At 42.4% G+C, this 19594-nt stretch overlaps 1 protein-coding gene across 1 annotated transcript in view; it reads right to left on the bottom strand.

The window, feature by feature from the left end:
• The window catches only part of ATP6V0C (ATPase H+ transporting V0 subunit c), a 45460-nt gene extending 28345 nt beyond the window's left edge, over nucleotides 1–17115 (bottom strand). Inside the window, exon 1 of the mRNA XM_078663024.1 lies at nucleotides 16540–17115. Coding sequence (XP_078519150.1) covers nucleotides 16540–16606 — 67 coding nt within the window. The 5' untranslated portion in view covers nucleotides 16607–17115. The remainder of the gene's footprint in view (nucleotides 1–16539) is intronic.
• Between the last annotated feature and the right edge of the window lie 2479 nt (nucleotides 17116–19594).

Here is a 19594-nt window from a genome sequence, read left to right as displayed (position 1 = left end):
TATAACCTTCAATCCCAGAACGTGGTGTAATTAAGCTACTAGAACAAAACTGGCCAATATGATGGATAAAAATGGCACCCTTGATACCTGAATATAGGCGGTGAGGAGAGAATCTACTTGCAATGGACCATAAAAAGGTTATTTAAAAAATTCAAAGTGGTGATGAAAACAAAGTTTAAAAATCCCAATCCCACTTTATTTTGAAATGAAGGGAGAAACTATAAAAGTAACATTTGAGTGTAAGGGCCTATTTCTTCTAACATCAAGTAGACCTAGCAAGAAATCATATCAGAAAACTAGGTTATCCAGTTTAAATCAAGTCTATTTGTAGCACAACGCCTCAAAGGAAAGATATAACCGGTGTGCCCTACAAATGACAAACTTTACCCAAGAACTCAGCTTTTGCTTGGATTTCCGAGGGAAAGATCCAGAATTTGTGTGGATGCAAAAAAAAAAAAAAAAAAAAAAAAAGCCCTACAACCGAACATAACCTGCACGTTCGGATCAATACTGTACCCAGGGCCTCTAAATTGGGATTCTGCAGGTTTCACCGCCCAACTATGGATTGGTTGTATTTGCCAGATAACCCATCTGCAGATTAACAAAAAAAGTTCTGTTTCTAACTCAAACTGATCAAAAGTTACTAAAAAAACATTGCAACATTTTGAATGCAGCGGCAGGCCCCCTGAAACGGCCAGTCATTTTTCAGTTGCTCATTTCTGTAGTTCGTAATTAAACTGGTAAGAAGGTTAAATATCTGCCCATCCAGGATTACCATGTGCAAAAATTACAAAATAATGAATTAATACCATCATAAAGTGCAGCATATTCTGCCTTTCTTTGCGGCATAATTTAGTCAATGTTGACTAAATTTGCCTCATAATTTCAGTGGCCTAGACTAGACCATCCTTTTATGACTCCAGGCCCATCTCCCATGACCGTAACTAGTCTTAGGCCATGTTAAGTCTAAGTTGTCTTAATTGGTTACAGTTAACTAACAACGAAGCACATTCGATCCACCACCAGCGTTTCAATTAGCAGGCGGGGGAAATAGTAGGACAGTTTACCCATCTAAGCAATTCATCCCCAGCACCCGACAGGGTCTGCCATCTGGGGAGGCAAAGTGGGGCTAACACTCCTTTCCCTGTTGGCCTAGCTCAAAACTACACCTAAAGTGTGCATTCTCTTTAGCATCTTTCACGTCTCCTGCCCGATAACATATGGATGACATGGTGTTTACTTAAATTTTGGACTTACTTTGGTTTATGCTGTTAAAACTTGTCTGAAGCCATAGATTGTTAGATCGCATTGCGCTTAATTTCTTACATTACTATTTCATCGCAACTCGCTTGCTCCCAAGCCAATCGGCACAGTTAGAATTTAAGTTGAGGGCTGCTTAGCAATTTGAGACCATATTTTAGAGGTTTTATATAGCGCTAGCTGGACCCAGGGGTATCAGAGCGCTTAGGTCAATAAGACAGGGGACATACATAGCATATATAAACAACATATAGGTCTCCGCCTGATAAGATTCAGGTTAGCATTTTAGTTTACTAGATATTCTTCGCATGTGGAGGCCCTCACGCATTTAAGGGTCGAAGTCAATTGGAGGCTTACTTAAGGCAAGCTGGTCTGCGGTTTCGTAACCCCTGAACGTAAATCTGTATTTATGGTGAGATTAATTTAAAATGGACAAGAATATTATGGAAAGAACTAAACATAGTTTTATTAGGCAGTATTAGTTAATATCCGCTCTAACTGGGCACACAGTTTAATGGTTGGGTATCATTTCTGAGGATTGGGGCCTTCTATTTAACTAAAATCTGGGCATAGCTATCAATCCCAGACTTAATCTTAGGGGGGGGGGGGAGAAATGGGTCGCTTTGATATTTAGTTTAAGGATTAGTTTATACATTGCTCCAACAAAACCAAAGGCAACTGACTTTGGTAGCAAAGTGTATTTTTAATAGCCAACTCTTTCTATTGTTTTATTAGAACACCTCCCTCCTAATTTGCAAACGGAATTTTTAAATGAATTTTATGAAAGGGCCGGTCAGCTATCCTTGTGGAAAAATCCTTCAATCCTCTGAACTCAATGCTCATATGGTTGATGCGAATATCCCCAAAACATCTCCGATTGTTGAAGTTATATGTATGGCCTACACCAGAACATACTCCTACTCGCTTGAAGGGTCATATTTAAAGTCAAATTATGTCTCCCGATAGTCTAGTCAGTATGGATTTTAAAAAGTTATGCCCTGGAACCCTGGGAACAGTTCTAGTGCATGCTTTTTTTTGGGGGGATGAAATATTGAAAGCTTACTTTTGAGAGACGACATGTTTCCAGTAGATTTTTTAAACTGACAGTCAATATGTTGATGGCCGCACGCACCACTTGCTCTGCGAGGCATGCTGTAGTACAGTATGCTACAGAAGCCTCGCCCACTCTCCTACCATATTTCATTGGCTGGTGTCATTGATAAATGCTGGCTTCCAATGCCTTATGGAGGCTAGTTAGTCCCTCCTTGTTACTGCTGTGTCGCCATTTGTTACCGCCCAGAAGGACAGGACCTTTTACTTGGCACATTACACGGAGTGCTTTATCTAGTGAGTGAGCACTATTTGTTATTGACACGGATGGCGACAACTATGGCTGCTTTATTTTTTCGTATTTGCATGTTGAGCGAGGCGCTCCCTTCAGGGGCACCACGCTCTGCAATAGGTGTTGCTTTTGGTATTGTAAATGACAATACCTTTAAATGTTTTATAAAAGGAATTGCCATTTACAATGTCCATAGGTCCAAAACTCGCAGTTACAAGACTAAATGCAGGTTTGTATATTAAGCAATCCTTAATGGTCCGTTGAAGACACCAGAAGGGCAAAAATAAACCCTCACCAGCCATCTGGGATACATATACAAACACCCCCCCCCCCGTCTTCTCAAAACAGGATGGGTCACAATCAAGTAAAACAAGTTTGTGTACATTAGTACGCTCCTGCGGCAACCCCCCCCCCCCCCAACCAACCACACACACACACACATCCCTGGCTCTAGTGGACTTTATACAACTTCACACCAGGAACAAACTGAGGTAAAACCACAATTTCCCTTCCCAGTCAACACATGGGGTATTTTTTTTCCTTTTAAACACTTTTTGTGCATTGGGTGGCTACTCTTCCCTAGTATCTCTGAATAGCTGATTTGGCATAGCCATCCTGCAGTGATACACTTCAGCAGAGGTCTTCAAACTGGGAGAGGCCTTCAGTAACATCTCCTGTCCCTCAAATCATGTCTGGGGTAAGCGTTTCAAGTGATCCTCAAAATCATTTGCCTAATTTCTGATTAGGGCTCCCACTGTATACTTAAGATCAGACTGCCCGGAGCATGTTTGGCAATTATGTTTGTCTAACTATTTAACAAGCGCTAGCAATGCCAATAGGTCAGGCTTTAAAAGAATGTTGTATGGTAATGTGAACTTTATCAACTTCTGTCCAATTTAAACATGTACTGTTGGCTCTCAACATGTGGGAGGAGCCCAAGCCCTTAACTGGTTTTCACAGTTGTCCGACAGCTGTGCTGTCAAGTCAGACCATAACAAGCATTTGCAATGCAACAGGTTTTGCATTTGCGAAATTTAAAGCTATAGGTATTGCAAATGGCAAGGTCTTTATGTATTTGTTTTTAAAACCAACACATAGATAAAAGGTTTGTTATTCACAATGTCAGTAGCTGGAAGTGCGGCAAATACTAGACCTATTGCATTGAAAATTTGCAATGCAATAGGTGCTGCATTTGAGTGGACGTATGTAATCATTGTGAGTGCGAGAAGACCCCGGGGCCTGGTGAGCACCAAGGAGAGTGGCCGAGCCAACCCCCTCAGGACCAGGAGCTTGCCAGGGCTGGGCGATAGAGGCCCGGACCGAGACACCGCTGGGTGTGGAACCTGCAAGTTACCGCAGCCAGTGCAAGCAAGGCAGCTCAGGCTGCAGCGTGTGTGAATAGGATGTACAGCTCCAAAGTACTAGTCCCAGGAAAATAAATCTGGGGTCGCTGGTCCTACTGCAGATCCAGGTGTAGCCTGGAAGCAAACAGGTCCAAAACATGCAGGACAACCTAGATGGTCAATGCACCCACTTGAGAGAAAGTGTGACTTATGTACATATCGCAAAATCCCAATCCAAGGTCAATATATCTGCAGTCACTGGTCCTCCTGTAGATTCTCATGTATCATGCGTGTCATCAGTTCCAATCCATCTCAGGCTGTAAATGCTCCTGCTGGGGAGAACGTGTGCGTGCTCACCGCGCCCCACAGTAGGTCACAAGTACCAATCCCAGGTAGAGAGCTCTGCAGTCCCTACTCTTACTCAATGAAAAATAACTTCCTAGGCAATGATTATATATGAAGCATTTCTTAGTTTGTTACATTTAGTTACTTTAACTAAACAAGGTAACTAAAAAAAATACAAAAATGTATTCAACACATATCAAATCTCACAAAGTATAAAATACGTATTATTCTGAACATACAGGGATGATATTTATTACAGAAATCTCAAAAACACTTTAAAAAGGGGGGGGGGGGGGACAATCCTGTGGCAAAATACTTAATCTTCGACGCGCGTTTCGGCGTAAAGTACACCGTAGTGCAGAAAAGCCACACATACTGAAATTAATTACAAAAAAACTTTTAATCATTCCTCAGTTTTGTAGTCCAACTTATACTTTAAGTTACATCATTTAACTGACAAATAAATAATGGACACATTAATTAACTTGGTATGCCTTCATTTTATGTTCCTTTTAGACAAAGAAATCTCAGGCCTAAAATACGAGTTGAAATGGAACAAGGAAAGATGAAAGGAAAAAGATTTAAAATAGAGTGTGAAAAGAATAGAGTTGGAAGTGGAAGATTAGTGAGCACTAACATCCCAGTCTGACTTATATGGTACCCTGAGTGGTAGGGGATACTTTCTAGAATGCGTACTTAGTACCTTATGGCCAGGAATCAAAAATTCCAGGAAATTGTAAATTTAAAATATTCGATGTAGCCGAGAACCTGTGGATATAGAACAAATTATCTTTTATACCAGGTTCTATATTTATATATGGGATGGAAAGAGGATATTGACAGACTTTTGTAGTCAGAATGAGCATACTTTGTATTGTATGTGAAGGTCCAAACTGGATACAGTAACACTGATCACGTCTGGAGTTCAGATGAGGTTTTTAAGGTATATGGAGTAAGACTGTAGTGTAGCTCCTATTTTCCCAATAGGCTCTGCGCATTGGAATAGTGCCTACAGCAGTAAAGGCCTAGGCCAGACGTTAACTAGGTCTACTACTGTCGATACTAGACTTAATTTTTGGGTTTGCCAGCTAAGCTCAGAGTTCGCTAGAAACTTTCTCGAATGTTCAAGGAAGGTTTAACTCCCCTGATTAGACAAGAAGGGATTTAGTTTCTGACAACCATAGAACATGACAACTTTGCTCTCCCCTAATCAAGAGTCAATCTCGAGAGTCGTGTGAGCACAAGGCAATTATTTTACTCAGTCAGTACGTGCATTCTTAGTCTCATCAGAATGTAGAGAAAAGGAAGAGACGGGCGTGTTCAATAAAAGATGTTATTTATTGATCAGTCTCTTTTCTCGTACAAGAGAAATGGATCGATATTATTGCAATACTTATAGTTAAGTAAAGTGCATACATTAGAAGCAATAGTATAAAATAATACTGTAAAAACATTGATATGGTTTCTGAGCCATATGATGTTTAAAATGATTAAAATATATTTACATACACATATACATTTGACTAAACGTACTCAACTGGTGTTTCTAAATACGCCTACCCCGTGTACCTGACCTAAGTCTAATGCGTGGGCGGGAATAGAAAGTTACAGTTTAGTTTAAGTTTGTTTTTGCCAAGTGAATAACTAAAGAATTCTCTAGGAGGGGTTATTCAGTTCTGTACCTGGAATTTAGGATGAATGAGGAATGGTATCTCTTTCTCTGCTCTCGATATTCCAGGCTGCCTGCGAGGGCTGCCCAGAAGCGCCGGTGCTGGGTCTCTCGGCTTGAGATAGCAGCGCGTCTCTCAGCGCGTCAGGAAGGCGGGGCTGCTGCCTGCGGGGTCTGCTTCTGCTCTCGGCTTCGGCAAGTATGGCTGCTCCGTCTCGTCACCACGCGTGTGTTTGCATAGGGCAAGGTCGGCAATATTTATACCTTAAAGGTGCCGAGATTGACGTAAGGATGGACATAGGTACGTCAATAAAGATGTCATACGACTTGCTCGTTAGCACATTCTTTACTAAAGTTCTCTGTGAAATCAAAACAATGGCCGCACGGATTATCCAGGTTGTCATAGGTTTGATTTGTTATGAGAACGTCGTATGCCTTATCAGGGGCTGGAGGAATGTCGCTTGTCTAATTAGATCTCAAGCGTTATGACCTAATCAGATAACACGTTCCTGTGCCGTAGTGTGACTGCGTCAGATAACGGTATCTGCATCATGGGGGATTTCTTGCCTCATGGGCTGACTGTTAGTTAACTAGCTAGTAAGTTTAACCAGAATAGGGTCAGGAATAGGGGGATCGAATCAGAACCTATAGAAATACACGACAAGACTGTGTCCTAATAGGTATCCGTAAATGGAGAGCTTAAAATAATATCCCACTTTGTTCCTCACTAGGTGGACTTTAGATTCAAATCTAATCAAAAGTGCTTATTACCTAGTTTAAATGGCATAGATCTCACATGTCTAGGTACAGAGTTCCCTACTCATACTGCAATCACGGTAAGTGGCCAGAGTCTAGTTCCAATCCAATCAAGACAGCTCAGTCTGTAATGTGCTAGTCGCAGTCACAATCCCAGTTATGTAGGTGTGCGTTCACTGCTCCTTCTGCAGAATTGCACAATTCTTTAACAACTGTTCAATCCATGTAAAACAGCTCAGGCTGTATATGCACCTGCTGTACAGATGCTAGTGTCTGAGGCCTATAGGCAGCAAGCCAGGATCCCGGCTGGATAGCTCTGTGGTTACTACTACTCCTGCAGAACCGTGTGCAGGCTGCAAGTCCCAGAGTACCATCCATGGAACACACGTCGGGCCATTATTAGGCCTCTAGCAGAGATCTTTAAGCAGGTTGCAGGTCACCAAGTGAAATAGCGGAGGGAGTCAATGTGCCTGCTGCGCAGCCCTATGTATTCTGCAAGTCGATAGTTCCAGTAAAATAGCTCCGAATACAAATACTGCAGCGTTGTATGGATGCTGCACGTCACTGGTTCCACCATTTCCTACAGCTATGAGGGTTAATATGAGAGATGTGTTGAGAATTTGCAGTTTATGTGGTCCAATCCATGTAAAACAGTTCTATACATCAGTTCAATTCCAACACAGATGTTTAGGGTACGTGCTTCAGTACATGAAAAATATCTGTGGGATATTGTGCCAAGTGTAGTGATCAGTGCAGCCAGCACGTCACTGGTCCCTACCAGTAAGATCGCTTGGTGCGTTTATGTACCAGCAGCATAGAGCCACTTGCAAACAGGCCATAGCTTCTAATCGATTATCTCCGGGGGTTAATGCACGCCGTATTAACATTTGTTGCAATTGGACGATGCCACCTCTGCAGAGATCTTCACAAGAGATATCATGGGTTCCTATCTCAACAGGTTTAGCTCATCCTTTCATCCGCCTGCGATAACAAACTTTGACAGGCGGTGTTTATACAGCACGTGCAGTGCTGCAGTAAAGTAGTGGGTATCTCGTGAATCCAGTGTGTGTGGGTGGCGGGGACAGCAGCGGTCCGGGGGGGAAGCCTGCTGATGCAGGAGGTGTTCAGCCTGTGCAGGTAACATTCTCTACTACCTGTGGTGGTCAGGGAATGCAGGTGGGCGGGGTGGAGGACTCACTGATCTGCAGAGATCTCCAATAATACCGGTAGTACTATCGGCTGATTGCGAGCGTGCTCTGTTTAGTTACAGGGTGCTTGTTAAGCATAAAGTCTCCCAAACAAGAAGTTGCATCGAACTGTATTTTCCATATCCCGGTCTGTTGAAGATAATGCGCCTAGCTGATCAGAGGCAGCCATTGCGACGCTGCACCATCACTGAAAGAAATTTCCTCCCGATTCCTCGGAGGGAGAAAGCAGCTTAGCAAGTAGAAAAACGAAATGAATTACTGAAAACCCTGGACTTAAACAGTTTACAACCTCTGTTTTCGTCGTTCATTTAGTTGCTTCCCTGTGAAATTGATCCCAAAAAAAAAAAAAAAAAAAAAAAGGCCCGCGAGACGTGCGCGCGCTACAGCGAGACATCTGGTTTCAATAATCGCACCCGTGTCTGGGCACGATAACTGAAACTACATGGCAGCTGTGTGGATAACCGACACCAATATGCCATGCATTACATAGAAGGGTTGACCCCTTAGTACTGGGACCAGGGTATTCAATGTTACAGGGAGAGGGGTCCAAGAGAACTTCTTAATGAACAAAGCGATACTTGAAGTTCTATGCAAAACAAATTACACAATTTTGATGAGTGGTGTTATTTATTCACACCCTCATCTACACACATTTTATGTATAAGCATATTCAATATAAATAGACTGTATGCCCAAAGAAAGGTGTGGGAAGGGGTGGGGTAGAGTAGGTAAGTGATTTGTGAGGACTGGGGTTATGTGCAAAAGTTTCAACGGTCAAATGTCACAAAAAGTACATCGTTGACATCACATAATCTCATTAGAGTTGTATGTCCAACTTTTGTAGGCCTATCCCATAGGATAAAGCACAGTAACAATCTGTAGTTCATGGGTAGGTGTGGAAGAAAACGTTGACATTTCGATCCCTGCTTGGTGTAGGTTGAGTTGCATAGAATAACTTAAAGTATCGCTTTGTTCATTAATAAGTTCTTACTGGGACCCCTCGCCCTGTAACACCAATATGCCATGGGCGGAGCAATGCACCCGCCTTTGGCCAATTGCGTGCAGTGTGTTAAAAAGACGCAAGCAAAGGCCAATAGCGTGGGCCAAAAAGAATAGCACACGCACAAGCGTGTGCGATTCTAAGGTTAGTTTTGAAACCCCCTACATGAGTTCTGCGCCAGACCAGCACATGAGCGCCGTTACAGGCTCGACTTAAAAGGGGCAACTGCAAACAGCAATGTTTGAATGGTTAAATATGTTTAGAACAGGGCCACCAAATTATGCGCATGTACAGCTGTGGAGATTTATGCTTAACTATAGATATGCTGCATTTACAACATAATTCATCTGAAGCATAATCTGTAGCTTAACAAAAATCAAATTGCTTTAAGGACTAACGCTTCAAAACGTACTTAAAAAAAGCAGCGACACGTGTTGCTGCACATTGGAAGGAACTTTACAAAGCTGGACTGGTTAAATTTCTGATTATTGTTGGAATACTTTGGTACTAAACTGCCACTGATGAAGTGCAACCAATGCCCAGACAGTGCTACACATTAAAGCAGTTAAATAAAAGCATTTTCAACTATATAACTATTTAATAGAATTTAGGGGGCATGGGAGGAGTTGAAGGTATTAAAGTTCGGATTTTCAAAATCAGTTCCACTAAGGAAATGGAGATCGTAAATTGATCAACATGCAGGTGTACTTCCTCCTCCGAATGTGAGCAACATTTAGGAAATCAGCACTTGGATCTGGCCAGCTCCATGTTAGTAAATTGTTTGGGATTTGTTTCCAAATGTATCTGCCCAGTCACAGCGATACAACCTTAGAGGTTCCAAGTTTATCATGAAAGGAAATCAATAGTAAAAGGGAAATGACCAAGGTTAGTTTTGCCCGCTTTGGCAGTTCATCAATATTCATACATTCTCCTTTTAGTGAAGTTTAAGGCTTACTGCTAAAACTTTAACCCTAAATCAATACTTGACTAATGCCTACCACACCCTCCGCCCTGCAGCAAGACCCAGCACAACCTACAACACACTGAAATGCCTTGTGCCATTCATGCTCTTCTTTCGGGACAGATGGAATAGAGGGGAGCATGGGGGAGGGAAGGTGGGCTGTTTCTTTTATGAAGCACTATATAGCTATGGTGCTGTATACATAATTGCATCTTGTTCTGTCCTTTAAATGAATAAAAAGATTTAAACCTAAAAATGGAAATTAGTCAAACGGAATGCACTACCACACTGCAAAAATATGACCAAACACTCCATTTATCTCCCTTTCAGTTTAGTCTGTCAACTATACAGTGGAAAGTCAAATGAACAAAGGGGCTTAGTGGACACTTGTATGGGGTTTCCTAAGTTTCTTTAAACGCAATTCCCACATTACAGTAGTTTACAAACAACTTCTCTTAGTACCATGTCGACCCCTCTTCGCTAACTATACTACAATAACAAACATTGTTCTACTTTCAACAGTCCTTCCAAAGTTGTTTATTCCGATTACCACTTCCCTTCAGAATACAACTCCTCTGCACATCACATTCAAAGTGTAGACCATACAATCTGGTGTCAAATACGCAAAAATGCAGCACACTAGCTGGAGAAAAAAATAATAATCCAGGATTGAGTATATCATGGCTGTCATAATGTATGCCTTGCTTCTCCTGAGATATACATTTTTTTTTAATAAGACAAATGATAAAAACAGGAACTCAGGAGCTCGTAAAAAAAAAAAAAAAAAAAAAAAACGAACTCAGTCTGGATTTACCATCCCATTCACCAATACTTCTGTAAAGTTATTTACCACCAACATGTTTACAGTGACAAAATCTTGAACCATACACAAGTTCTGCCATACCAAACCATCTAATAAGTATTAGACTCGTTTACTGAAAACAGAAGATGTTGTGAAAGAGCACTTGAAGGGAAACCCACAAAGAAAAGCTATTTATCACAAAAAGACATCCATTAGTCCGATATAAGAGAACTATAATGCTTACCTGCACTACATGTACCAAGTAGGTTGAATACCAGGTTTTAAACATGCTATTCCAAAGCACCTACACTGAATTAATTTAGATTAAAGTGCAACCTAAATGTAAGAAATAAATAAAATCTCACAGCCAGAACTCTGCATAGTCAACTTTAATAACTACTTTAAGGTCTTGCACAAGCCATATGCACCCTAGAAGCTTCAAATAAAAATAGGATTTGTGGTAACTACTTTCACACCAAGGGTTGCCTTCACATTAAGAGTAATACCGAAGCCAAGTCACCACCGCAGCAGCTACTAATATCTACAAGCTATAGAAACAGTGCTTTAGCGTGGTTGCACACAGCACTAATTTCGATTTCATAAAGCTAGAAACGCAAAATCAACAAGCACCAGCAAAGTCAATTAACCTGGACTCCATATACGCACACTACATTAGCACACAGGGAGACATAGGAGGGAATCAAAAAGGATAGACAGACATGGCTTTAGTTGGAAAGTAGTTAAATACAAACACGAGTAGAGACAGAAATACACTCATATCATGTAGATTTGGGTAAAATGAATATTCTGAGGTGTTGGGCCAAGGTGTGATTGGGTCTCAGTCTATGGTCAAAGAAAGCCAATAAAGCGGCAAATGCAAAGCCCACTTTTTATGACAACATAGTTTGGCAGGTGCACTTTCAAAACCCAGACTTAAAAGAACGAATTGCAACTATGGACAAAGCCCGTTCTGTCACTACAAAGTACATGTATTCACTAAAGCACAACTGCACTTCCGTCTACAGCATACAAACCCTATTGAGAAGCCGCATCTGGTACTACCACTGGGCATCAGAAAAATTGGATTTGACTAAACCTGTATTAAGCCCTAGATACATAAAATATGTACAGTATAACCCAAAAAGCATTGCAAAGCGCATTCTTAAAGTAAAAATATATTTAAAATCAAATTATAAAAATTGCAACTCCGACCCACCCTGCGTGCAAAAGGTATTACATTATGGGATGCGCTAACCAAGGGTTCTACCAGAACGATTTAAGTGTGTGAGCACACTCAACTTGCTAGCTGGATCTAGCAACCTATAACTGTTGATACCGGGAAACAAGAAAATGATCAACTTCATAAAGGTCAATCTCTACACTGTAACCACTACCAGAAAGTTGTATAGCAGTATCACCAGTAACTTTTTGAAGTTCAGCGAGACTTTGTTCCAAGTGAAAACCATATCCCTAAATACTGTTTTGCCCCACCACAGTACAATCAAAAAATGTTTGCACTTCGAGTATTGCTTTAGGATTGGAAATTGCTGAGCAGCAGTGCAAAGGTTAAACGCTGGCCCTAGCAACAAAAAACAAGACACCTAAAAAAAATAAGTAGTGCCAGAGTAAGAGTACCCACCTAACCTAGCTTACACCGTTCAAATCATCAAGTGCCATCTGAGTAGCCAAAGTTTCAAGCGGTTGTAGTATAGAGAAGGGACCACTTAAAGGCCGCTTCAGTATTTGTCAGGTATAGTGATACAGGCATGTTCTCTTATCACAAGCATAGAAGTAGGACACAAATAAGATGGACCAGGCAAACAGAAAGGAAGGGATTAGTTGCATTGGTCAGAGGATGTTGCCACACTCAGCCCAGTTACAGGATCCTTTCACTGCACAGTTTACGCACCACTAGACACTGATACCCTTCAGCTAACAGGTTATGCAACCTGAAAGCCTTTGGATAATGGACCACACTCACAACAGGTATGCAAGAAGCTTGAAAGTTAATTTAACGTTTAGCCTGTACATTTAAGCTGTAGCAAAATTTGCATCCACAATTCGAGGCTGCTGTTTTAGGTCCATACACAAATCTGGAAGATGCGCTATTCTTGGGAGGGGAGGAATACTAAGATACAGCTGTTGTAATAACGCCTAGCAGAGTTAAACTCACTGCTCTTTTTTGCACAGCATTGTTTCTATAAGAGGTTGTGCTCAAACAAAGGTGCTTTCCATCTGCACTAACTTGTACATACCCTGAATGAATTGTGAGCCTCAGTGGACAAGGGTGGCTTGAGGGTAAACATTAACACTATTCCAATATAGTAGTAGGAGCAGTTGACTGTCATTGAGTTCTGGCAAGTATTCCAGGGTTCAAATTGTTTTCTAGGATGTACTATAGGAACGAAGATATGTCCAGGATTAGGCTTCTTAAGCCCACTCGATCCTGTAGAATCTACTAATTCTCCATCAATTTCTCAAAAGGTAGCACATTCGTGTTGGAGACCAGATCGCAATGATAAACGGGCAGAATTGTTCAAAACGGCAGCATCTTTCATTCATACTGCATCGGTATAATACAAATTAAAAAAGCACACTACAATTCAATCAAAATAGAGGTTGTGCTCAAACAAAGGTGCTTTCCATCTGCACTAACTTGTACATACCCTGAATGAATTGTGAGCCTCAGTGGACAAGGGTGGCTTGAGGGTAAACATTAACACTATTCCAATATAGTAGTAGGAGCAGTTGACTGTCATTGAGTTCTGGCAAGTATTCCAGGGTTCAAATTGTTTTCTAGGATGTACTATAGGAACGAAGATATGTCCAGGATTAGGCTTCTTAAGCCCACTCGATCCTGTAGAATCTACTAATTCTCCATCAATTTCTCAAAAGGTAGCACATTCGTGTTGGAGACCAGATCGCAATGATAAACGGGCAGAATTGTTCAAAACGGCAGCATCTTTCATTCATACTGCACCGGTATAATACAAATTAAAAAAGCACACTACAATTCAATCAAAATAGATGACCTAGATGTCACCCTTTAAGTAGTAAATTCCAAGAACGGACAATTCTGTATCTTACTGTATCCACAAGAACATTGTTTCTCTATCTTCCAAAACGGACAGAAGCCAGAGAGAAATTAGATAAAGATACTAAACTACATTGTAGCCCAATACAATTATCGAACTTTAGGCAAGCGATACCATTTCTGCCAGGTTGCGAGTCCCTTTAATTGGTTCAGATAAAATTATGTGCACGACATATGCCTCGAGCAATAATGATAACAATGTTCTTTTTCAGTGTGCTGTAACTTCTATAGAATTCCTTTGAAGCCTAAACAACCACTTTAATTAGCCGTAACAAGTTAAAAAAAAAAAACCTTCAATGAAAGCTATACTGAGGCCAAGTATAAAACTAGACGATATATTTTTCTAAACAGGGAAGGACTTCAATAGCAACGAAAGTAGCAATTCTCCTCGGGTCATAAACTACAAAAGAATAAAGGTGTGGGCGTGTTACTGTACAAAATAATAAAGGTGTGGACGTTTTACTTTTCCAGAAGTCGAAATTTTTGGTGAACTTTTGTACAGGATGACAATATTAAGACATTTGCCAGTCTATTGGCTAAAAGTAAAGTGCCCAGTGAAAAAATACTAAGACCAAAGCGGTTGGAAATTAAACGGAAGGTCGTCTAATAGTCAAACCATAACTTAATTTGAGCCGGTGGCGAACAACAACATACAATTTTGGAGACCGGCACTTATTTGTTGTGATCAAACATTTACCGAGAGCAAGACAAGGACAAACTCGCAGAAGCTAAAGGAGGAAAATACAAATGCAAAACATGCAAAAAGGGAAAAACGCGGTAACCTTTAAGAGTGAGATAATGGGGCCTGGAGTGCCTAGCAGAGGATTTAAGAGGCTTGAGGTGATCAGGCCTACACAGCCTTGGTTATTGGCGCGCCGACTTTTAATAGCGCCAACCTCGGACTTCTGAGCAGTGGTACTCATGTAAAACGGTCACAATGCCTGCATCCATGAAAAAGTAGAGACCCAAAAGATGCACTGCAATGCCAGTCGCAAGAGGTAATCCTGCAGCGCAAACATTAAATAACCAAGAATGAGTAATTGTTCAATGCCATGCTTACATTAAGAAAACAGGTCAGCTTTGATGCTAATATGGGGAATACGTCACGACACTTACTGCGCAAGTGCCGCAATCCTTACAAATTGATTTTCAAACACAAGCCTAAAAGCTACTGCATCACCTGGACACTTCATGGGCTATACTGAAGCAAAGGTCGCGGATCTGGTTTGCACAGATAACCCTATATAAAACTCTAAATAAATAAATCCCTTTCAGGTTCCATTCAAATTCTAAATCCGAATTGTGTCCAAGAAGATTGATCCCACACAATGCAAAAAAAAACTCACAGACGTGAATTGAAAATACAAGCTAAGTGCATTGGCACTCGGTACTCCCAAGACACAAAAGCATTTGGAGTATCGTATTCAAAAGCAGCCAACCAACACCTAGAACCCAATACTTCCAAGCCATTCACGAGTAACTAGATCATGTACCTTATTCGGGTAAATGTGAAGTTCTTCGGGCTTGAGGTGAAGTGGAGGTCAAAGTGAACGGGCACCAGCATTACTTAGCCATTAGGTGCAGGAAACGGTTCATTACACTACTGTCTGATATTGGCCAGTGAAGCTTTATTAGATCAAAGTAGTACGAGACATACTGAAACCACTCACTGCCCTACCGTAATCGACCAATAGGTGAAAGGATGGTACTTGAACAAAACGTTCACAATACCACAATAAACCACCAAGTTTATCACCCGCATTACATCCATAGCCTGCCCTAAACACTACTTACGGTTCACATCCTACAACAGCATTCAGATAGAGCCAAAATGTGATACCATTCGTCACACCAACAAAAGCCTAGCATAGACTACATTTCCTAGTTTATTAATTTGTTAATTGGCCACACCCACGCCACGAACAATGAGACAGCCAGCATAGTGTGTATTCGCCACACACACACCTATAGTCGACCATTTATAAAAGGATTAAGTCGTGACCGGTATTAGCAGTCCTCACTGAGGACTATCAGTCAATATTCTTAAAGCCCAATTGCCAACCAGGCCTGGACACCATGCTCACTTATCCTAGAGAATCGCGGCCTACTACCCATTTGCTTAGGCAGTCAATGGCACATACCCTACTTTTATCACCCGTGATGATAATTCATTCTCAGGCATTGCCAGCACCCCCTGCCCGCGGGCAACCCACTTAGTGATCTAGACGATGGCCAGTAGTGGAGTCCATACTAAGGACGGATGAAGATTTAGACACGTAGCGATGGCCAGGGAAATAAATTCGAACGAAAGCACCGTTGGCTAAGGTCCAGATTTATTACCTAGTATCACAAAATAACCTCCATTAATGAGGTCCATCGAACCTACACTACGGGAGAACAACCACACCTTGCCCGTCAGGCTTCGTGACGGGTCACCCGCAGTCACATGACCGAGTCGGGAGACACACTGACGTCAATACGCCCGCCTGAAGCGCACGGAGAACAAGGAACACCCGCAGAAAAAAAGACGGAATTGGACGGTTGTTAACAAGGAGGCGGAGCTCCGAACCAGGGAGCCGCAGAGCCGAAGGGATCCGGAAAAATCCGAAAATAACCATTAGGGGTGGTGGCGGGATTCAATAAGGTACTCAAGGGCCACCGAAAGAAACCTTTCTTAACCTTAGGGAACAAGAACAAATGCGATTCCAAATGAACAGTAAAAATAATATACAATCACCAAGGAGAAACAACAAGCTTACCGCTAAACACCATGGCAGAGGAAGCACCCATGACAGCGAAAAAAGAGGCATAGTCTGGAGAGGCCATGGCTGCGGGCGCGAACTGGGTATACTGCGGCCCTGTTATAATCTCTCTGCCGCTCTTGCTGCTTCTCTCCGCTGTCAGACTGCAGCCTCCGCCCCGCACAGTCTCTCTTAATAGGGCGTCCGTCCGTAAAATGGCGACCACGGCGGCGTCACGCGCCGGCTCCCCCTGACGCAGCGACGTCACCTCCTCCCTTCCTCTCACTTCTTCTCCATGGACCTTACCACTGGGTCGCTGAAAGGGAGACGACTTTGGAATGCCATTGATGAGTCTTGGATGCGAGACTTGCTATAGTGTGTTTAGCGACAACATTGAAGGGTATGGTAACACCAAACATTCAATGAGTCGTTCGACGCGCTTTCTGCACCCCCCTTCGGGATCGTACCACTTGTCATGGCACTAAGTGCTCTGACAGCACGGAGTGACGTGAGGTCGTATTAGCATAGTAGGCGAGGCCACGACGAGTTCATTAGCATTTTAGTCGATCGCCTCTATAGATGGACTACTGACCTGTCACTTTTCTTAGCCCCTTAGGTGTTGAAGGTTCGAGAGTCGGTCTCTCAGGTGTATAACATAGGTTAAACATTAGCATCGTTCTCTATAAATCCCATGGCACATCGGTTATTCCGCACCTTAGAGTCTGGAGCGATGCCCCTCCCAGTTTGTGGGGCCGAGGTAGGGCATGCATTTGGTGCTCACACAGACGACACCTTCCATTACTGTACCGTACCTGGGAACACAGGTTTGCTTCGGATTTCAGTGGTGCTAAACAAAGATCGCGGTTCGCTGGCTCATTTTCACCCCCGTGTCACTGAAATGTTTTCGCACTAATTAAATATGCCGATGACCCCGATTTAGCTGGGAGAGTAGTCCATTTTTGAAAAATACAAAAACATAATCTTAGTACCACGCCTACAATTAATTCCGATTTCATCCAACTCAACTGGAAACAATAAATTCCTTCGACTTTTTTCTCTAATTCAAAATCTCCCTTTTTTGTGTTTCTAAATGTTGGCACGTATGCTGCCTACCCAAGTGCTTTTTTCACACTATGTGGATTTTATTGTATTTGTGCACTGACGATTCTTTTAAAAAAATGTTTCCCAACCTGCAGTTGTTGCAGGGCTATTGTAAGAAACCGCATAGGAACTGGCCCCTAGAGGTTGTGGCCTTATGGCAAGAGAAGCCAACTTTGGAGCTTGGGAAGCAGGTTCAAGCCTAGGTGTCGGCTCAGCTTAAGCTTCCTGTGATTCTGGGCAAATTACTTAATTTCCCTGTGCCTACCAAGAAATCAATGTGTCCTTGTAACGTAACTGGTGCTCATGTAAAATGCTCCAATACCTTTAGGTCCAGTTTGCGCTATTTAAATCTGCAAAAAAAACACATAAAACCCCAGAGAATGCTTTTTAGCTGCTATGGGGACAAGCCTTCGCCAGGGCCAATCAATCGCTCGTAGTCGCAGACTTTGCTTGGCTCCTGGGATTACCCTGTGCTCACCTACTATTCCTGCCGACTTGGGGCCGACGTTTGGTGGAACCCTCCGGGCGCGGGACTGCAAGGACCAGTGTTCCTTGCGGCTTGCCATCTGCCGCACCTGGGGCCTCTTCCCGCCCCCACCTCTTTCTATTTAGCTACGCCCATATCCGTGACCTGCGGGACGCGCGTGGGCACGCATCGGGTGAAGCCCGGGCCCGTTGTAGCCCGTTCGAGCCCGAGAGAGACTGGGCTGGGCCCCCCCTCTAATGCTTTGATTGGAGGATTTGGTTGTATATAGTTAGAGTTGTAAGCCCGAGTAACGCTATTTATATCTCAATATGCCAGCTCGTGGGGGTAAGAGCAAAGCTGATGCGGGGGGGTCTCTTCTAACTGGCACCCTGGATAACTTTATTACGAGAGCTAATTTAGTAATAGATCAAGGGATTACGTCAATGGAGCGTCGGGTATCTCAAGATTTAGCCATGGCGAAAAGATCGTCCATGGGTCACTTCGCGAGTGCCCGCTCACCTGAACATTCAGCAAGAGTTAACATAATCGAATCACAAGCACTTGTACATAGTATTTCTGCCCAGCAGGAGTTTCCTCTTGAGCAGTCGATTCTCGACTTACACTCTTCACAAATAGTAGAGGATAATCCAGAAATATTAGGGGTCAGCATGATAGAAGAACTAACTGTGATGCAATTAAGAGAGAGAAGGGAGGGTGCAAAGCCAAAGAGAAAAAGGGCTAATACCAATGTGGCGGGGGGTAGAAAACCAAAGGTAGCAAAAGGTTTGGGTAACACTGACATATCCCAAAAGCAATTGGATGTTGCTGAAAGAAACACTAGTATAATACTGGACTCGCAAGGTTATGGTCTAGCGCCAGATGATGGGGCAAACACTGTGGTAACAGACGAGGAAGACGATAACCTCCTATTAAAAAAATTGGGGGTTTTATTTAAATCTTCCCTCAACCCTTTGGTAGCCAGACTCTCACGGATTGAGAAACTGCTTACTCAGTTGGAACTGATTACCAGGAGTCTGATAGATACTACGTATACAAAGACGGTGCACCCTTGTCCAACATTAAAAAATAACAAACAGGTTGCAGAAGAAACTGGTAAACCTCCAGCTTCGGATCAACAACCGAAATTAACTAGTTCTAATAGCTCAAATACACAATTTAGTAAATCCCAAACTGGATTAGTTGGTTCCACCCAAGCAATACAGAAAGGTGATAAGGTTTCTAATATTACCCGTGGCTAACCTAGAGGGGATCTAACGTTAGGGGTACCTGAAAGGAGGCATAGAATAAACTTACCCCCAGAAGCGAGCCGGTATACGGTGTATTAACGGGGGTCCCTGAACTAAGGAATTGTAGTGAGGAACTATTTACGACCTTGAAAAACAAAGTAGTATACTGGCTAAATACAAATCGACCGTTACCCCCCTCACATGTCAAGCAAAATACTGATGGTCCGCAGAACAGCATGGGTGGGGTCTAGCACAAAAA

This window comes from Lissotriton helveticus, chromosome 10 (genome assembly GCF_964261635.1).
Source record: "Lissotriton helveticus chromosome 10, aLisHel1.1, whole genome shotgun sequence".
NCBI classification, from domain to species: Eukaryota; Metazoa; Chordata; class Amphibia; order Caudata; family Salamandridae; genus Lissotriton; species Lissotriton helveticus.
The sequence above is the reverse complement of the archived record's forward strand: the minus strand, read 5'-3'. Positions and strand labels throughout refer to the sequence as shown.